General features: G+C 42.4%; 1 protein-coding gene across 4 annotated transcripts in view; it reads right to left on the bottom strand.

Moving 5' to 3' along the window:
* LOC138749666 (AP-3 complex subunit sigma-2) overlaps positions 1–19,759 on the bottom strand; it is a 356,312-nt gene that overhangs the window by 6,324 nt on the left and 330,229 nt on the right. For all 4 annotated transcript variants that reach the window (XM_069911383.1, XM_069911381.1, XM_069911380.1 and 1 more), the window contains exon 4: positions 9,392–9,463. In XM_069911383.1, the coding sequence (XP_069767484.1) occupies positions 9,392–9,463 (72 nt within the window). The remainder of the gene's footprint in view (positions 1–9,391; positions 9,464–19,759) is intronic.

The raw sequence follows: 19,759 nt of genomic DNA, 5'->3' as shown, positions 1-19,759 counted from the left end.
ATCCATTGTCTTGCCCTTCCCTTCATCTTCCATTTCTCTGTGTTCTTCCTCTTCTTCTAAGTCCACTCCAGGATCCATGTCCTTTACCTCTGTCTCTTCTGGTTTTCTTGTTGGTTTGTTTGTTTTATTTTGTTGGGTATTTTTGGTCTTCTTATTTTTACTAGAAGTGTCTTGATGCTGGTCTTCTTCATCTGGGTTGGTCATCTGTTGTTTCTTTGATTTCTTTCTACTCTCTTCTTCCTTGTTCTCGTTATTTTCTGTGTTTTCCTCTTGCTGCTTTGTTGTGGTTGTCAATTTCAGCTGCGGAGATCGACTCCTCAGCTGGTCCCCCCTCCCATCAGTGTTATTTTTGTCTTGCGCATGCGCGGTTGCGCACTTTTGTTTGGCTCCGTGAGCCATTTTTGTAGTCCTGAGTTCGGGGCTTCAACTGACCTTAGGGAGCGGGCTTCTCTCTCCACAGCGGACCTCCTCGTACAGGTAAGGCCTTCACCTTCTTCTTCCAACGTGTTTTCTTCTTCTCTTCTTCCCGTTGCTTTTGGCTTTTCTTTCTTCGCTGCCATTTTCTCCACACCTTTACTTTCACTTTATTTTGGTTTTTGTGTTTGTGCCTTTGTTTTTTCACTGTCTTTTTTTTTACTTTTCTGGAGAGGGCTGGAGTTCCCCGACCGGCCACTACTCCAATACGTGACTCCTCCCTGTCACAAAAAATTGACGTATTGGAAAACTACAGTAGGTGAAACAACATAAAAAGTTGGCCTGAGAGAAGGTAAAGAAGGGTCAGATATGAAGGAATTTATAAAAGGATGGATCCCAAAGGTCTGGGAACAACAGATTCACATGAAGAAATTTAAATTGAAAGGGCGCATAGAGCACTAGTACCGAAACTGCCACCACATCAAAAACCATAATGGTAAAACTTCTAAGATATATGACAAGAGAAAACATACTGGAGCAGGAAAGAAAGAAGGTTAGAGAAGACAATAAGCCGTTGGAATACAAGGGAGAAAAAATATTTTTTTACCCGGACATAAGCTTCAAACCTTTAAAGAAGAGGAAGGAATTCAACATGGCGAAAACAATCTTATGGAAGAAAGGTTATAACTTTATATTAAGACATCCAGCAGTACTCAAAGTATTTATTCCTGGGGAACGGAAATAGACTGTTCTTGGACCCAAAGAAAGCCCAAGAATTTGCTGAGCATTTGCAGGACAGGAGAAGAGAGGAGGAGGAGTGACAAGAAGGAAGACTGGCAAGAAAATAAACAAAAATATAAAAATATAAACTAAAGATAATGTATATATAAAGATTTAGAGATGGATAAGAGAAGGGTAAGAAGGGGGAAAAAGAGAGCTTTGTTATATGTATAGGAAAATAGTGTTCTCTAGGGAGGGCTGGGGGAGGAGAATAATGATCACTGCAAAATCGGTTGACACTTGCGAGTAAGTTCGCAAACCGAATGGAAAGGGGAGTTGTGGTTGCTGTCAAGGGACAAGGGGCAATCCAAGGAGGAGAGGTTCATTTGGGGTTAAAGGGTTATTGCTTGTGGGGATTGTTGGGTATTTCATGTCTTAAGTGCATTGTCACATATTGAGATTAAAAAGGAAAACTTAATAAACAGTAATGGAAAAAAGGGGGATGGAGGTGGTGAAGAGGCGGAAAAGAAGTGAAAATAAAGATATAAGATGGCCACGTTGGACTATATGATTATAAACATTAACGGAATATATAACCAAGTTTAAGTGTATCCCATTGGAAAAAAATATCAAATATAATTTAAAAGACAAAGTTACAATGTTTGAAAAAACTTGGGAACCATATTTGGAACATAACAGAAAGAGCAGGCCTAGGACCACCACCACCTAAAATGATAAGAAGATAAACACGATCAGATTTAATGTGTATAAGTAGATGATACATCTTTTTTGTTTGTATTCCTTTTGTATAAAGATATTGTTTTATTGTTATTTTATATGTTCAATATTTACTGTTTTTGGAGGGGGGTGGGAAGGGAGAAAAAAAGAGAAAATGTCACTGTGAATATTTGAAGAGATGCATTTATAAATATATTGGTTGATATGGTTCACAATGCGATAAATAAAGAATTACAAAAAGAAAGAAGGCACCTCCCAAGGGTGATTAGGGATGGTTCAGCTGTGAAGCCCCACCCCTTGAATGAACACAAAACTATCAACATTCTCCTGGCTTATGCAGTCCAAATCTGTTGCCAATCAAGTATAGCAATAAGGACATATTGGGAGTAAAGGTTTATGGAGAATTATTGTGTGAATATAATTTCCCATAATTATATTTAATAGCTGTAATGTCATACTGCACAACAATCCCTTTCAAAATAAAAAAAAATCTTATCAAGGTAGCTGACAAGATCATTGCACAAACTCTCACAGGAACTCAGCTAGGATTACAAAACATATATAGTATGCAAACAATCCATCCATATGATTTGCTCAAGACTCCTCCTGTCTTGCTCCATCTAAATATCTCAACGAGCTTCTCTCTCCCTGCCCCCATGCATGGTTGCCAGCTATCCATTCTCTCTTTACTATTCACGAGCCACTTCTCCCTCTGCATATTGTAAGGTAAAAACATCATGAGATGGGACCGGAGAAGGAGTCACCCAGTACTAAGGAGTAACAGAATGCAGATGTGACCTTGTACACTCAAGATAAGCTTTGCACTAACAAGAATGATGTACAGCAGACTAACAGAGAAGGATAGCAACAGTTTATTCATTGGACAATGTCATGGTATGATAATTTACTAAGTACGTATCCTGAGGTGGCTGATGGAGGACCTCAGTCCTCCATAGGTCCTCCATCAGCCAGCTCCCCACCATGACTACCAGCCCCCCCACATCTCCATCGGGCACACAAAACTCAAAACGGTCAACCAGTTTACCTATCTCGGCTGCACCATTTCATCAGATGCAAGGATCGACAATGAGATAGACAACAGACTCGCCAAGGCAAATAGCGCCTTTGGAAGACTACACAAAAGAGTCTGGAAAAACAACCAACTGAAAAACCTCACAAAGATAAGTGTATACAGAGCCATTGTCATACCCACACTCCTGTTCGGCTCCGAATCATGGGTCCTCTACCGGCACCACCTACGGCTCCTAGAACGCTTCCACCAGCGTTGTCTCCGCTCCATCCTCAACATCCATTGGCGCGCTCACACCCCTAACGTCGAGGTACTCGAGATGGCAGAGGTCGACAGCATCGAGTCCACGCTGCTGAAGATCCAGCTGCGCTGGGTGGGTCACGTCTCCAGAATGGAGGACCATCGCCTTCCCAAGATCGTATTATATGGCGAGCTCTCCACTGGCCACCGTGACAGAGGTGCACCAAAGAAAAGGTACAAGGACTGCCTAAAGAAATCTCTTGGTGCCTGCCACATTGACCACCGCCAGTGGGCTGATAACGCCTCAAACCGTGCATCTTGGCGCCTCACAGTTTGGCGGGCAGCAGCCTCCTTTGAAGAAGACCGCAGAGCCCACCTCACTGACAAAAGGCAAAGGAGGAAAAACCCAACACCCAACCCCAACCAACCAATTTTCCCTTGCAACCGCTGCAATCGTGTCTGCCTGTCCCGCATCGGACTGGTCAGCCACAAACGAGCCTGCAGCTGACGTGGACTTTTTACCCCCTCCATAAATCTTCGTCCGCGAAGCCAAGCCAAAGAAAGAAGAATCCTGAGGTATAAAAAAAACACCACTTGCTGATACCGGCAGAATGCGCCTTCTCCAACTAACACTGTTAGTTGCAAGTGTTACAATCCGGCAATAAAGAACAAAGAACCTTGATTTCGACTCAGTCTGGTGTTTGACTCACTCATTCATGAACAAAGCAGACCTAACAATATACACACACTGGCACATGGCTTCTAGTTCACTCATAGAAACACACAAATCTAGTCAAATAAAAATCATTCATTTATAAAGATCTATTGAGTCAAACGCCTATTCATTTTTTCCAAAAATTTACCAATTATTGAGTACAAAAGTAGGGAGTTTTATTATGAAATTTTGGTGATACCAAAATTGTAGTATTTTGTATAGTTCTGGTCACCCAGCTCAAAGTAATAAGAGATCATTAAACTAGCAAAGGTGCAGAGAATGTTACCAGGACTGGAGTGCTTGAATTATAAGGAGGAACTGAAGAGGCTGGGATAGTTCTCCCTGGAGCGTAGGATGCTGAGGGGTGACATTATAGAGGTGAACAAATTCATGAGGGAGCATGGATAAGGTAAATAGTCAAAGGCATTTCTCAAGGGAAATCTAAATCTTAGGGAACAGATTTAAGATGAGGAGGGAAAGATTCTAGGGGCACCTTCTTCACACAGAGGGTGGTGCGTGTGTGGAATGAGCTGCCAGAGGAAGTGACAATTGCAGAAAATAAGAATTTCAATGCCTATAACAGCAAACATTTTCATTTTCAATTGTAACACATTTAGACAAATACATGGATAGGAAAGGTTTAGAGTGATATGGGCCTCATGCAGACAAATGGGCTTGGCTTGTTTCTGTGCTGTAGAACTCAAGGACTCTATCTTTGCATTTATGATCTCACCATCATACATCCTCCTCAGCTTTAGCAGTGCCTTGAAATAGTCATAATATGGCACCCAGGAGTGCGTGCAGTATTCTGTGTTTCAATACAGATTTAACATTATTTTCTTCCAATTCCATTCTATCCTCTAAAAAGAGCACAGTGTTGGGACTGCTCTTGTTTTCAATACTTTGCTAAAGTGGCAGTTTTCAATAAGTTAAACTTCCATTCCAAGGACCTTCATTCTGTCTCATCAAGAACCAATCACAAGGAATACATGACCCCACCCCCTCCATGCTTCCTACCTCATGTTAACATGCTGACTGTGCTACAAAACCAAATCTGGAGCAGTAGAAGACACAAAGCTTCATTTCCAGATGAACTTAATGCCTTCTACGCCCGATTTGACCACAGGAACAAGGAAGAACTCTCCTGTCCATATCCAAAGATGCCGTGTGAACTGCCTTCAGGAAAGTAAATCCAAGGAAAGCATGTGTTCCGAACAGAGAACCCAGCTAAGAATTAAAAACCTGTGCTGACCAATTTACCAATGTATTCACAGATATGTTCAGCATCTCATTCTGGCAGGGCATGGTACCCACTTGTTTCAAATAGGGCTTCATCATATCAGTGCCCAAGAAGGGTGTGGTTCCTGCCTAAATGACTACCAACTAGTGGCACTCACATCCACAGTGAGGAAGTATTTTGAAAGGCTGGCGTTGAAACATAGCAGCTCCTGTCTGAGCAGCAACATGGATCCATTCCAATTTGCCTACCGGAGCCATAGGTAGGCAACAGTGGATGCCATCTCACTGGCTCCACACAAAGCCATAGAACACCTGGATAGCAAAGATGAATACATCAGGATGTTCTTTATCAACTACAGTTCAGCATTCACACCATCATCCCCTCAAAATTGATCAGCAAACTCCAAGACATGGGCCTCAATACTCCACTGTGTAAATGGATCCCAGATTTATTCATCTGCAGACCACAATCATTGAGGAGCACCACAGGGCTGCATTCTTAACCCCCTGCTCTACTGGATATACCCCTATGACTGTGTGGCTCGGTACAATAACAACATTGTTTACAAATTCACTTATGATAACACGGTAATGGGTTGTATAAAAAGGGACAATGAGTCAGTATACGAGGAAAATTAAAAATTTTGGCTGAATGGTGTACCAATAACAACCTCACATTCAATGTCACCAAGACCAAGGAGCTGACTGTTGATCAGGAAGGGAAAACCAGAGGTGTATGACACAGTAATCATTAGGGGATCAGAGGTGGAGTAGGTGAGCAAATTTAAGTTCTTGAGAGTCACTCTCGAACGATCTTTCCTCAACCCAAGACACTAATGGTGTAGTGAAGAGAGCACGTCAGTGCCTCTACTTCGTCAGGAGTTTGCAGAGGTTTGGTATGACATCGGAAACCCTGGCAAGTTTTCTACAGATGTGGGCAGAAAGTGTGCTGATCTGCTGTACCATGGTCATGTGTGGGTCATCAATACCCCTGAGTGGAAAGCCCTGCAAAAAGTAATGAACACAGCCAGTACATCACATGCAAAACCCTCCTCACCATCGAGAACATCTACAGGGAGCGTTGCCGTTGGAGGGCAGTCGCAATCATCAAGGATCCACACCACCTAGCACATGCTCTGTTCTCACTGCTACCATCAGGAAAGAGGTATAGGTCAGAATCAGAATTTATTGTCATGAACAAGTACAAAATTCGGTGTTTTGCAGTAGCGTCATAGGGAAACATTCTGTACCTTTTTGCTGATGGAAGCAGAGTAAAGAGGGCATGGTCTAGGTGGTGGGGGTCTTTGAGGATAGAGACTACTTTTTTAAGACACCGCCTCATGTAGATGCCCTCAATGGAGTGAAGCCTGGTGCCTGTGATGTCGCAGGCCAAGTTAACAACTCTCTGCAGGTTTTTCTTGTCCTGAGAGTTGGCACCTCTATACCAGACAATGATGCAACCAGCCAGAATGCTCTCCATGGGACACCTGCAAAGGTTTTCAAGAGTCTTCGGTAACATACCAAATCTCTCCAAACCCCTCACAAAGTGAGACTTCTTTGTGATTGCATTGATGTAAAGGTTCCAGGGCAAATCCTCGAAGATGTTGACACCTAGGAATTTGAAGTTCTTGACCCTCACCACCACTGAGCCCTCGATGTGGACTGGATCATGATCCCCGACTTCCATCGGCAAATTTGTAGATAGCATTGAAATTGTGCCTGGCCACACAGTCATGAGTGTATAATGAGTAGAGCAGTGGGCAAAGCATGCATTCTTGGGGTGCACCTGTGTTGACAATCAGTGAGGAGGAGACGCTGTTTCTAATTTGTACCGACTGTGGTCTTCAGATGAGGGAGTCAAGGATCCAGCCTCGGGATGGGTGTGCAGAGGGCCAGAGTTTGAGGCATTTTGACCAGTATTGAGGGAATAATGGTGTTGAAGGTTGAGCTGTAGTTGATGAGCAGCCGTGTGTACGAGTTGCTGTTTTCGAGGTGATCAAGAGCTGAGTGGAGAGCCAGCGACATTGGAGCGATTGCAGTTGTTTCAGACCTTTGCTTAGGTACGTGTTAATTCTGGCCATGACAGCCTCTCAAAGCATTTCGTCACAGTAGAAGTTAGTCCTACTGGGCAATAGTCGTTGAGGCAGCTCACACTGTTCTTCTTGGGGACTGGGATGATCGATGCCCTTTTGAAGCAGGTGGGAACCTCTGACTGCACCAATGAGTGCAGCTAGTTGGTTGGCTCAGATTTCAGAATCCTGGCAGGTTCATCTTCAGGGCCTGACACCCAGTGAGGGTTTACCCTCTTAAATGATGTTGTGATGTTATCCACAGAGATAGGTATCACAGGGTCTTCAGCCTTTGCAGGTATTCAAACAAGAACACTGCAGCATTCACTTGTCCGCACATCACTAACTACAATGCTTGAAGACAAACTGAAGACAAGCTTTTTTTTATGGGTTGTGCACAAAGTGCTGGAGAAACTCAGCAGGTCACGCAGCATCCAAGGAAAGCAGTTGGCAGTCAGCACTTTTGTGTACAACTCTGTCTCCCCAGCCTCTGTAGACTCTTTGTTTACCAAGTTTTCTCTTCAACTACGCTGTTTATTCAACAGAATCTGATGTTTCAGAGCAGAAAAATGTGATTGTTATCCTTTCTGTGCCTTAGCCAATAAACACTTGTTTGAACAAATTACAGATAATCTGGACAAAGATCATTTTGACAGGAAGTAAATTTTTAAGATATCTTACTATAAATGAACCTTCAATCACAAACTATTAGATAAGTTGCAAAAGTAAACACTGGTTGCTTGCTCTAAGACCAAGACAGGAGTAACCCGAGAACATTTTTGTTTTAAAAGCATCTCCATCAAAGTGCTTTCTGAAATGTCACATCTGCTCACAGACTGAGGGACACAGGGACCCCCTTCCCAAGCGATCCACTCACACTGGAATAAACTGCTGGTTGCAGAACAATGTAAGGAATGTTGGGCCTGCAATCTTTTGTGGGATACAGGTTTGGGATCACTTCTAGTCTCGAGTGCCATCTCTCCTCATTTCAAAGTAATTCTTTCTTTGGCTTGGCTTTGCGGATGAAGATTTATGGAGGGGTAGGTCCACGTCTGCTGCAGGCTCGTTGGTGACTGACAAGTCCGATGTGGGACAGGCAGGCATGGTTACAGCAGTTGCAAGGGAAAATTGGTTGGTTGGGGTTGGGTGTTGGGTTTTTCCTCCTTTGTCTTTTGTCAGTGAGGTGGGCTCTGCGGTCTTCTTCAAAGGAGGTTGCTGCCCGCCGAACTGTGAGGCACCAAGATGCACGGTTGGAGGCGAGATCAGCCCACTGGCGGTGGTCAATGTGGCAGGCACCAAGAGATTTCTTTAAGCAGTCCTTGTACCTCTTCTTTGGTGCACCTCTGTCTCGGTGGCCAGTGGAGAGCTCGCCATATAACACGATCTTGGGAAGGCGATGGTCCTCCATTCTGGAAACGTGACCCACCCAGCGCAGTTGGGACTTCAGCAGCATGGATTAGATGCTTGCGGACTCTGCCAGCTTGAGTACTTCGATGTTGGCGATGAAGTCATTCCAATGAATGTTGAGGATGGAGCGGATGGATCTCTTCCATCAGCCAGCTTCTCACCATGACCACCTGCCCCCCCACATCTCCATCGGGCACACTGAACTCAAAACGGTCAACCAGTTTACCTACCTTGGCTGCACCATTTCATCTGATGCAAGGATCGACAAAGAGATAGACAACAGACTCTCCAAGGCAAATAGCGCCTTTGGAAGACTACACAAGAGTCTGGAATAACAACCACCTGAAGAAACACACAAAGATCAGCGTGTACAGAACCGTTGTCATACCCACGCTCCTGTTCGGCTCCAAATCATGGGTCCTCTACCGGCATCACCTACGGCTCCTAGAACGCTTCCAAGTAATTAATGCACAATTTATTCTGGCAGGAGCAGGCTGTGCTGAATCCTCAGATCATGAGAACAGAACCAGTGTTAACTGAGACTGGAAAGGATCTGGATAATCTTCCAGCCTTCCACAAAGCCAATACCACCTCTAACATTTCAGAGAAAAGCTGTACATTCTGTGGTACCAATAGCACAAATGCAGTGTGTGGCTGTCACTTCACTCAGCTTTCTTAAGCCAGATAAACATTTATAAGCGCTTAGTAACTTTGATGAGGCATTCTGATTCCATTGGCTGTGCGCGCTGTGATGGATCTAAATTCCAAAATGTTGAGCACCATTCAAACTAAGATAAGTAGCAGCAGATAAAAACATACCTTGTCCATATGAAATATAAGATCAAGCTCACAGACATTCTCAAAGCACTTGTCCAATGTTTCCACAAACACCTGAAGGAACAGAGAAAGGAAACACCAACATGTTACTCAGCAGTCAGACTGCTACACTTCAACAACTGCTGCCAAGAGACAAAATTCATTTGATTACAAGGTGCTTAGGATCTATGGCCCACATCTGGCTCAGATGCACACTGCATAGACAATGAGCTGGACTCCCTCAGGTCAGACAGGATCCGTTGAAAGAGAGAAAATTAACAATTCAGGTTGTTAATTTTTCGTCACCTGGAATGTTACCTGTTTTTCTCTCTCCACAGATGCTGCTGGATAGCATTTAATTATTTAGATTTTCAGCTACCACAGCATTTTGTTCAGATTGATGGCTAGGCTATAGATGTAAACATTGCCTCAATCTTCTGCCTTAAAATAGTCCTTTGAGCATTGACCAGATTTGGAAGAACATGAAGAGGAGGGCCAATTGTATTTGGCTTTATCACAAATATTGCAATCAAGCAATCAAACAAGAAAATGTGGGAATGAATGAGTTTTACTTCACAGAAACAGACTAATGTCTGTGCCAACCAGATTTCAGATTTATTGTCAGAGTACATACACGACATCACATACAACCCTGAGATTCTTTTTCCTGCGGCCAGGCAGAATTACCACTTATTGGTAGAGCAAAAAAACTGGTCACAGCGTAAACATGTAAACAAATAAAGACTATAAACAGATAACGAATGTTCATCTGTGAAATACAGAGATGATGGTGGATGGGTTGCAGCTGTTCCTGAACCTGGTGATGCAAGTCTTCGACCTGAACTCATCCCAAGTACCTCTCTCACCTTCTCCTATCCACATACCTGTCTAAATATCATTTAAATGTTGTAATTAGGCTCAGCTTTTCCAATTCCTTTGGCAGTTCGTTACACAAACCTGCCTGCCAGCCTGTGTGAAAGATTTTCTCCTTCCCTTACATTTATGCCTCCCGTTTTTAGACTCATTTACCCTGCGAGAAAGATTGACCTGCTACATTATCCATAGCCATGCTTTCATGAACCTTGATAAGGTCACCCTTCAGCTACCTACATTTCAGAAATGAAATGCCCCAGCCTATCTGGTCTCTCCTTGTAACTTAATCCCTCCAGTCCCAGGAACATACTCGTGAATCTTGCCTGCACCCATTCCACCCATTGTCAGTGCAGACATCCTAGCTAAATGACCAGATCTGCCGCAATACTCCAAATGCAAGCTCGCCAACATCCGACAAAGCTGCAACATGATGTCCTCATTCCTGTATTCAATGCAATTACGATAAAGGCAAGGATGCCAAAGATATTCACCACCTTCTCCATCTGTGTACCACTTTCAAGAAGCTATGTACTTATATCTTTATGTCTCTCTGTTCTAGCCTACATTAATTTCCAAAAAGGCATACTCGTCCAAGTTAAATTCCATCTGTCATTCTTGGCTCACTTTCCCAGATCATCTAGATCCTGTTAAAATCTCAGAGGTCCTTCCTCCCTGTCCTCTACACTACCTATTGTGGTCTCATCTGCAAACATAAACTATGTTAACTATATTCTCACAACACTGGACCAATGTAATGCATAATTATCTACAGTCAATAGTTTTATGTGCAATATTTCACTTTTTTGTTAACTATTTTATATGGAGTACTCAATTTGAAAATATAAACAATGGATTTTGTAATAAAGGTTCAACAAACTGATTCAGCACCATGAAACAAATCCAAAAACTTTCCAGTCATCCCAGAAAGTTTGAGAGATTGTAAATTTACCTCATCTTAGACGAACTGATTATTCAATCAAGGGAATGATAAACAGCAAGTTATTGGTCCTATTAAATTGGTAATCATTATCAAGTAAATATGCTGAGCGTACAAAGCTGATAAAGTGGCAACCAAAGAGGAGGCTTCAAACAAGTGAAACAGAACCACAGAAGACAAGAGTAAATTGAAACCATTCAGCCCACTATTCCTCCCACACCTTTTTGAAAGAGCTATGTAATTTATTATTTAGCAAATGTGGTCATGGCTGCCAATGTTAAAAATTATTCACTGAAGTCAACCACAAATCTGGCCACAAAGGCCAGATTGGTAAGCAAGGTAGATATGCCTTCCAAAACAGATTCTCCAGCACATTACCTTAAAAAAGGAGTGAAGAATATAGCTCAAACACAGGCAAATGGAACAGCTCAGATGGCATGGATGAGGTGGGCCGAGGCTGTAGAACTGTGATGCTAATAAACACTAAATGGGATTAGGGTAGACAGGCCTGTATGAGAAGGTGCCACATAAAAGGCTGATGCACAAAGAGATCAATGATTTGGGAGATGGGAGATGTCACGGAGTGAAGACTCGTCAGGAGAGAGAAGATAGAGTCAGGTCTTTCCCAGGATGGAGAGGTATAACTACTGAAATGTCCCGAGGATCAATTGTTTATCATTTATATTCCAGACCTGCAGAAGGGGACAGAGTGCAAGATGTCACAACAGTAAGTGGGGAAAAAAAATGTGGCAACTGGATATAATTAGATTGAGTGAGAAGGAAAACTTGGCAAATGGAGTTTAATGTAGTCAGCATGGAGGAGTGGGGCCAAAGGGCCTATATTTCTGACTTCAAGTTGACTTCAGCCCGATGGTAGACCATTATGTAAATGGATAACGTTTGAGTTCACGGTTGGTGCCAACACTGTGGACTAAAAGGCCTGTCCGATGTTCCAAACCAAAGTTACACTGCACTGCAATTCTTTTACACAGTAGTTGTGGAAACAAGCTGCTGGCAAGAGAACAAGGAAGCAGATATTTTGAAAATATCCACTTACTGTTATTTTAATTATAGTAATGGCTAACGTTTAATCTACAGAAGTACAATGCCTGAAATTATTTCTTGCTGCAGCCAAACAGGTACTTTGTAAAAAAAAAACACAATTCTAATAGTGTACATAAAATTACTCCAGTATAGAAAGGAACAGTAAATATAAAAGATAACAAATATTCACGATTACGGTTACTGCAAGGGAAATGAGAAGCATTACAAAAGTACAGAAAGGTCTTTTTGGGGTCTTGGAGTAGATTATCGGGACGTTCAAGTGCTTGATAGCTGTTATAATAAAAGTTTTCAAATCTCAAGGTGCTGGAGTTCAGGCTTCTGACTTCACCTGTGAGATGTAGCTCACAGCTCCTTACTGACTGCATTAAGGAACTGGAGCTGGATGAACTCTGAGTTATTCAGTCGAGGGGGTAGACAAGAGCTACAGGAAGGCAGTCATACTGAAGAGGCAGAAGGCAGGTAGCTAGGTGACTGTCAGGAGAGGGAGAAGGAATCGGCAGTCAGTGCAGCGCACTCCTGCAACCGTTTCCCTTAATACCTCTAACAAACATACTGTTTTGGATACTGTTGAGAGAGGGAAGAGATAAACAACCTATCAGAGAAAAATCACAGCAGCCTGGCCTTTGGCATAGAGTCAGCCTCTGTGGTTCAGAAGTGATGGGTAGAGAGGAGGAAGGAGTGTGTTAGTGATAGGGGGTTCATTGGATAAAGAAAGAGACAGGAGAATCTCTGGAAAGGATCGAGATTCTTGGATGTTATGTAGCCTCCCAGATGCCAGGGTTGGACACATCGCTGATTGATTCATGAAATTCTTGAGAGGGAGGGTGAGCATCCAGATGTCATGGTGAACGTTGGTACCAATCATATAGACAGGAGAAGGGATGAGGTCCTGAAGTGGAAATATAGGGAGTCTGGAATTAAACTAAAAAGCAGGACCTCAGGGGTCTCTGGATTGCTGCCTGTGCCACGCATCAGTGAGGGCAAAAACAGGAAGTTAAGACAGATGAATATGTGGCTGAGGAGTTGGTGCAGGGGACGGGGGTTCAGATATGTGGATCATTGGGATATCCTCTCGGAAAGGACTGACCTGTACAAAAGGCATGGTTTGTATCTGATCTGGAGAGGGACCAACATCTTTCCAGGCAGGTTTGCTGGAGCTGTTGGGGAGGGTTGCTGCACAAGTTGTGCTGGCCTTCATTGGTCGGGGGATTGAATTCAAGAGCCATGAGGTAAAATTACAGCTCTTTATAACTGTGGTTAGACCATGCATGGAGTACAGTATTCAGTCTGGCTGCCTTTATTACAGAAAGGGTTGGAAGTTTTAGGGAGTCCCTGAAGAGGGGAAAACAGGGAAGATATATCTAGTAGTGGAATCACGTAGTAGTAGCAGAAATGGCGGGAGCATGAAATGTTGGATGTGGAGTGAAAGGTGAAGAATCCTGTCCTTGTTGCAAGTGGGGTGGAGGGGACCAAGGCAGATGTGTGGGTATTGGAGGATATACAGATGAGAGCTGGGTTGATGGTGGCAGAGGGGGAGTCACATTGTTTGAAGGAGGCTGATCTATCATGGAAAACCTCATCAGATGGAAATGTGAGAAAAGAATGGAATCCTTAGAGGGGACAGGTGTGAAGAGGTGTAGTCAAGGTAACTGTGGGAGTTGGTGGGTTTGTAGAAGACGTCTATCAAGCATTTGTCTCCTGAGATGGCAACAGAGACATCAAGAAAGGGGACAGTGTTGCTGGAGATGGACCAAGTGAATTTGAGGTAAGGTTGGAAGTTGGCAGCCTAGTGGATAAAGTCGATGAGCTCATCATGGGTGCATGAGGGAGCACCAAAGTAATCGTTGATGTAGCAGAGGAAGATTTGAGGGGCCTTGCCTGCGTAGGATTATAACATGGACTGCTCTACATAGCCAACAAAAGAGGCAGGCACAGCTAGTGCACTTTATGGGTACCCTTTGACTTGGAGAAAGTGGGAAGAGACAAAGTAGTTACTGAGGGCTAGGACTTTCTTCCGGCAGAGGAAGGCGGTGGTGATGGAGTAATGGCTGGGTTTATTATGGAGACAGAAAGGAAGGTATTTGTGGCCTTCGGTATGGGGGAATGGAGGTGTAAAGTGATTGGACGTCCATGTAAAGATGAGGTGGTCAACTTCAGGGAACTGGAAGATGTTGAAATAATGGAGGGCACGTGAAGTATCGCAGATATAGATGGGGAGGGACTGGACCAGGGAGGACAAAACAGTTGAGGTAAGTGGATACCAATTCAGTGGGGCAGGAGCACACGGAAACGATGGGTCTGCCAGGACAATTGGGTTTGTGGATCTTAGGTAGGAGGTAGAAACGGGCATTGCGAGGTTGGGAATTAATGAGGTTGGAGGTCATGCACGGGAGATGACCAAAAGTAATGAGTTCAGATAAACCCTTGTCTTGCGGGCTTAAATTTTAAAGCACGGTAACAGGCCCTTTCACCCCACGAGCCTTGTGCCACCAATTACGCCCAATTCACCTACAACTCGATTTGTTTTGATGGGCGAGAAGAAACTGGAACACCTAGAGGAAACCCACGAAGACACGGAGAGAACGTACAAAGTCCTTTCATACTGCACCAGATTCAAACTCAGGTCACTGGTACTGTAACAGTATTGCGCTAACTGCTACGCTAATTATGCTGTAGTTGATGGTGAGGTTGGGGTTAGTGTGGAGAGAATGGATGGCAAGAGAGTGAATAGCAAAGTGCTCTAAGGGGGGTGAGATTGGAATGGGTGAGGGGAATGGTGAAGTCAAGACAGCTGATGTCTCATCAACGGTTGGTAATATATAAAAAAAAGTGGTAGGTGTGTGGCGGCTCACCACAAAGCAGGCGAACCAGCCCCGCTTGTAAGCCACGCAGCGGAGCAGCTGCCCAAAATGGCGCAATCGAGGGTTTCCCTTCCTTCCAGCTTGGGGCTCAGAAACCCATGCTTGGGGGCCATGTGACGCCCAGGTGACATCAGCGCCCTCCAGCGCGGTTCTCAGCCAGGTCCAGGCTGGGAGTATAAATGCAGCCCAGCAGCCTGCAATAAACCAGTCTGCTCACTGGAAAAAAAAAAGTTAGTAATATAAAAGTCCAAAGTAGACAGAAGGAGGTGTTCAGGAGGAGCAAGAAGGTTCAAAGTTTTGGAAGGGTTCTGTGGTGGGGGATGGAGAATCCTGGTTGTAGAAGTGGGCACAGAGACAGAGCCAACGGAAGAAGTGTTTGCATCTTGGCGTGCACTGACTCTTTTGAAGTGTGGGCAAAGGGGGACGAAGGTGAGGCCTCTGCCGAGGATTGAGCGTCCCATCTCTGAGAGGAGAATGGTTGGAAGGGACAGTGAATACCTGGCATGAGTTGGAGTGGGTTCAATGGGGTGTCAGGGGTGAGGAAGATGAGGTGATAAGGAGTTGGAGGGTAGGAGAGAGGTCTGTAATGACAACTGAAAGAAGCTTAAGGTATATACCCAGGGAACATCATCGTTGTTTACATCAGAGCTATTTTTAGCTGTGTGCAGAACTCTCTCCACTCCACTGGAGAAGGACAAAATTAAAAACTGATCTGAGAGATTTAAGCCAGAAGTCTGGACTGGGTCACAATGCCTGTGGGAAAGGCAGACAGGATGAGTTTATGAAAATTGGACGGACTCACAAGAAGGAATCTTCTCGGTCTCCCCCAAAACTGAACCAGCTAGTTTACAGACTGCAATAATCTGGAAACGGTTGAGAATTAGCCCTTTGATCTGAGTGTATCTAATCAAAAAAAGTCATTCAACCCAATATGAACAATGGAAAGATCGGCACTCAAGGCCAGAGAATCATTAAACAGTGAAGCGAAAGATTACTCAACATATCCTTATCATACAATTAGAGAGAAACAACATGATTACACTGGCTCTTTTAATGAAATTCAGCAGTTTTTGCAGAGAGAGGTAATAAAATTTGCATTTTAAAACATAAATTGAAGATAGTGAATGGATAGTAAATCTTAATTTTCTGATCACACCAATACTTAAACTTCAGTGTTATGTCATAATACATTTTAGTTTTAAAATGTTAGCGATACGGGCATGGTACAGGCACTTCGGCCTACAAGCCCACGCTATACAAATACACCCATGTGAGCAATTAACCCACTAATATGCGTGGAAACCGGAGCAATCAGGAGAAAATCCCCGTGGTCACAGTGTACAGAGAGTGCTGGATTATAACTGCTTGAGTTCTGCCTGCTGATGCCACCCTAGTCCACACAGTTCACAAGTACAATTGCATGTTATTTTCCTGGTTTAATTTCTTCTATTTTATGCAATACAATGAAGGCAAAGTACTGTGATGAAATTTATCTCTGAGTAAGTGCCCAGTTGACATTGAATTACCAACCTTTCAGTCACTCACTCATTCCCAAGATCTTATCTAGACTTCTCCATCACTTATTCTCGAGCCCCTGGTTCATCTCGGTTCCCTGCATTCCAGCCCCATGTTCTGGAATTTCTTTCCTAAAACACTTCTGTCCCTTACTCTTTTAATTAGAGTATAACCTCTTCCTCTCCTTTCTCTGAAGTGGTTGGATGGGATGCAAGATATCCCTGGCAGATAAGGTAAAGATGAATCTCAGTAAGTACACTAAGAGCAAAATAGTAACTCAGGAGAGAATCAGTCCCCTTGATGATCAGTGCAGCATTCATTGTGAAGAGTCTCGTAGAACCTAGTGAGTTCAGCAAAGAGAACAGTGATATCCTGAAGTATTCCGACATTACGCGAGAGGAGATGTGGGGAGCCTTGGAGAACATAAGGTGAATAAATACTGGGGCCTGACCAAGTGTGTCCTGGGATACTGTGGGTAGCAAGGGAAGAAACCTCTGAGGATTAGTAGAGTGATTCCTATCACTATTATACAGGGTGTGATGCTGGAACAGCAGAGGGTGGCTTTTATTTAACCGTAGAACATAACAGCATATAGGCCTCTGCTCCTTCTAGTCTGCGTCAAACTATTATTTTGCATAGATCCACTGACCTGCACCCAGTCCATAGTCCTCCATAGCTCTCCCACCCATATACCTGTCCAAATTGAGCCCGTATTCACCACTTCAGCTGGAAGCTCATTCCACACTCCCACCATTCTCTGTGTGAAGAAGTTCACCATCATCTTCCCCCTAAACATTTCCTCTTTCACTCTTAACCCTTGTTCTCTGGTTTGTATCTCACCTACCCTCAGTGGAAAAAACCTATCTACATTTACTCTCTGTACAACCCCCTCAATTTTAACTACATCTATCAAATCTCCCTTCATTCTTCTACACTCCAGGGAATAAACTCCTAACCTTCTGTAACTCAGTTTGGGCAAGATCCTAGTAAATCTTCTCTGCACTCCATCTTATTGATATGTTTCCTGTAGTTAGGTGTCCAAAACTGCACACTATACTCCAAATTTGCCCTCACCAATGTCTTATGCAACCTTACCATAACATCCCAACTCCTATACTCAATACCTTGATTTATGGCCAATATGTCAAAAGCTCTCTTTACAACTCTATCCACCTGTGACATCACCTTCAGAGAATTATGTATCTAAATTCCCAGATCCCTCAGTTCTACGACACTACCATCGAAGCATGGTTTTCGTAGCGGTTAGCGCAAAGCATTCACAGTGCCAGCAATCGGGACCAGGATTCAAATCCCGCGCTATCTGTAAGTTTGTACATTTTCCCCGTGTCTTTTCCTGGGGACTCCAGTTTCCTCCCATCATTCGAAATATATCGGGGTTTGTAGGTTGATGGATAGTAAATTGGGCGTCATGGAATCATGGGCCAAAATGGGCTGTTACCGTGTTGTCTATATACCTTTTAATTATAAAAACCTTAAATTTAAATTTAACTAAATTATATAGTTCGGAGTCTTTAAAAGACAAGAATAAAATAGATAGATATTTATCTCAGATACATTTACCTAGATTGAGTACGATAGAACAAGTAGAACTAAATGTTAATATTACACAATTAGAAGTAAGAAATTAGTTCATTACAAAGTAATAAAGTGCTAGGAGAAGATGGCTTTCCATCTGAATTCTATAAAGAATTTAAAGGTTTATTGATTCCTCTTTTTATGGAAATGTTGGATCAAGCATCAAGAATCCATACTCTTCCAGAATCATTTTCAACAACAATAATTACTGTGATACCCAAAAAAGAACGTGATCCTTTGAAACCTTCATTGTATAGACCTATTTCATTATTGAATGCAGATTGCAATATTCTTGCTAAAACACTAGCAAATAGGATGATTAAATTTTTACCAAAATTAGACAAGTTTTTAATCAAAAAGAGATAATGAGCTAGACTATATAGTGCTATACATATGGCACAAAAAAGAAAAGATTTAGGCATTGCTGTGGCCTTAGATACAGAAGAAAGGTTTGATCGATTGGAATGGGACTGTTTATTGAAGTTCCTGAACAAATTTGGATTTGGTCAAACTTCTAAAAATTGAATTGGCCTTATATAATGATGCCAAAGCTAAAGTAGTAACTAATGCACAAATATCTACTTCGTTTCAACTGACGAGATCAAGTAGACAAGAATGTCCTTTATCTCTTGCGTGGTTTGTATTAGCTATAGAACCATTAGCAGAAGTAATTAGGAATGGATTTGGAAATTAAGGGATTTCAGTTGGTCAAGAACACAAAGTTAATTTATTTGCCGATGATCTTTTAATATACATATTTTAGTGTGTTAATATGTTTTAATATATTTAAATATTGACAGAACCTGAGACTTCCCTGGGGAAATTACACTTTAAATTGGAGGAATATGTTAAGATCTCTGGGTACAAAATAAATTGAGATAAAAATGAGATTATGCCTCTTACTGAAGGAGATTATAGGCATTGTCAAAGAAATAATTTAAATGGCCAAAGGTGGAATTAAATATTTAGGGATTAAGCATAGACAACAATTTTACAAAATCTATATAAATTGAATTACTTGCCATTACTAAAAAAAAGCTGAAGATTTTTAAAAATGGATGACTCTACCTATAACAATAATACGATGGGTTAACTGTATAAAGATGAATTCAGTATCTTTTTCAATTTTTACCTATATTATTATGACCACAAAAGTTTTTTCAAGAATTAAATAAATGTCAGGAAATTTCTTTGGAAAGGTAAAAATGTCAAGAGTTTCTCTAAAAAGGTTAACGTGGAAATCTGAATTTAGAGGATTAACTCCCTAATTTTAAGTATTAATATCAAGTGGCACAGTTGAGATTCCTTGCTTCTCTTTTAGAAGCAGTATTAAAAATGTGGGTCAAAATAGAATGATAAAATAGGAAAGAAATTAGCAGAGGAATTTATATATAAATGGGATTCAAAATTACTAACTGGAGATAAAAAGTCCCTATTGTTGAAACATGTGATTACTGTTTGGAATAAGATAAAAAAACGAAATTGGAATAAATGGAAATATATTGCCTAAGATGCCCTTAATTA

The sequence above is a fragment of the Narcine bancroftii genome, chromosome 14 (assembly GCF_036971445.1).
Source record: "Narcine bancroftii isolate sNarBan1 chromosome 14, sNarBan1.hap1, whole genome shotgun sequence".
Classification (NCBI taxonomy): Eukaryota; Metazoa; Chordata; class Chondrichthyes; order Torpediniformes; family Narcinidae; genus Narcine; species Narcine bancroftii.
Note: the sequence above shows the minus strand (reverse complement) of the source record. Positions and strands in the feature narration are given on the sequence as shown.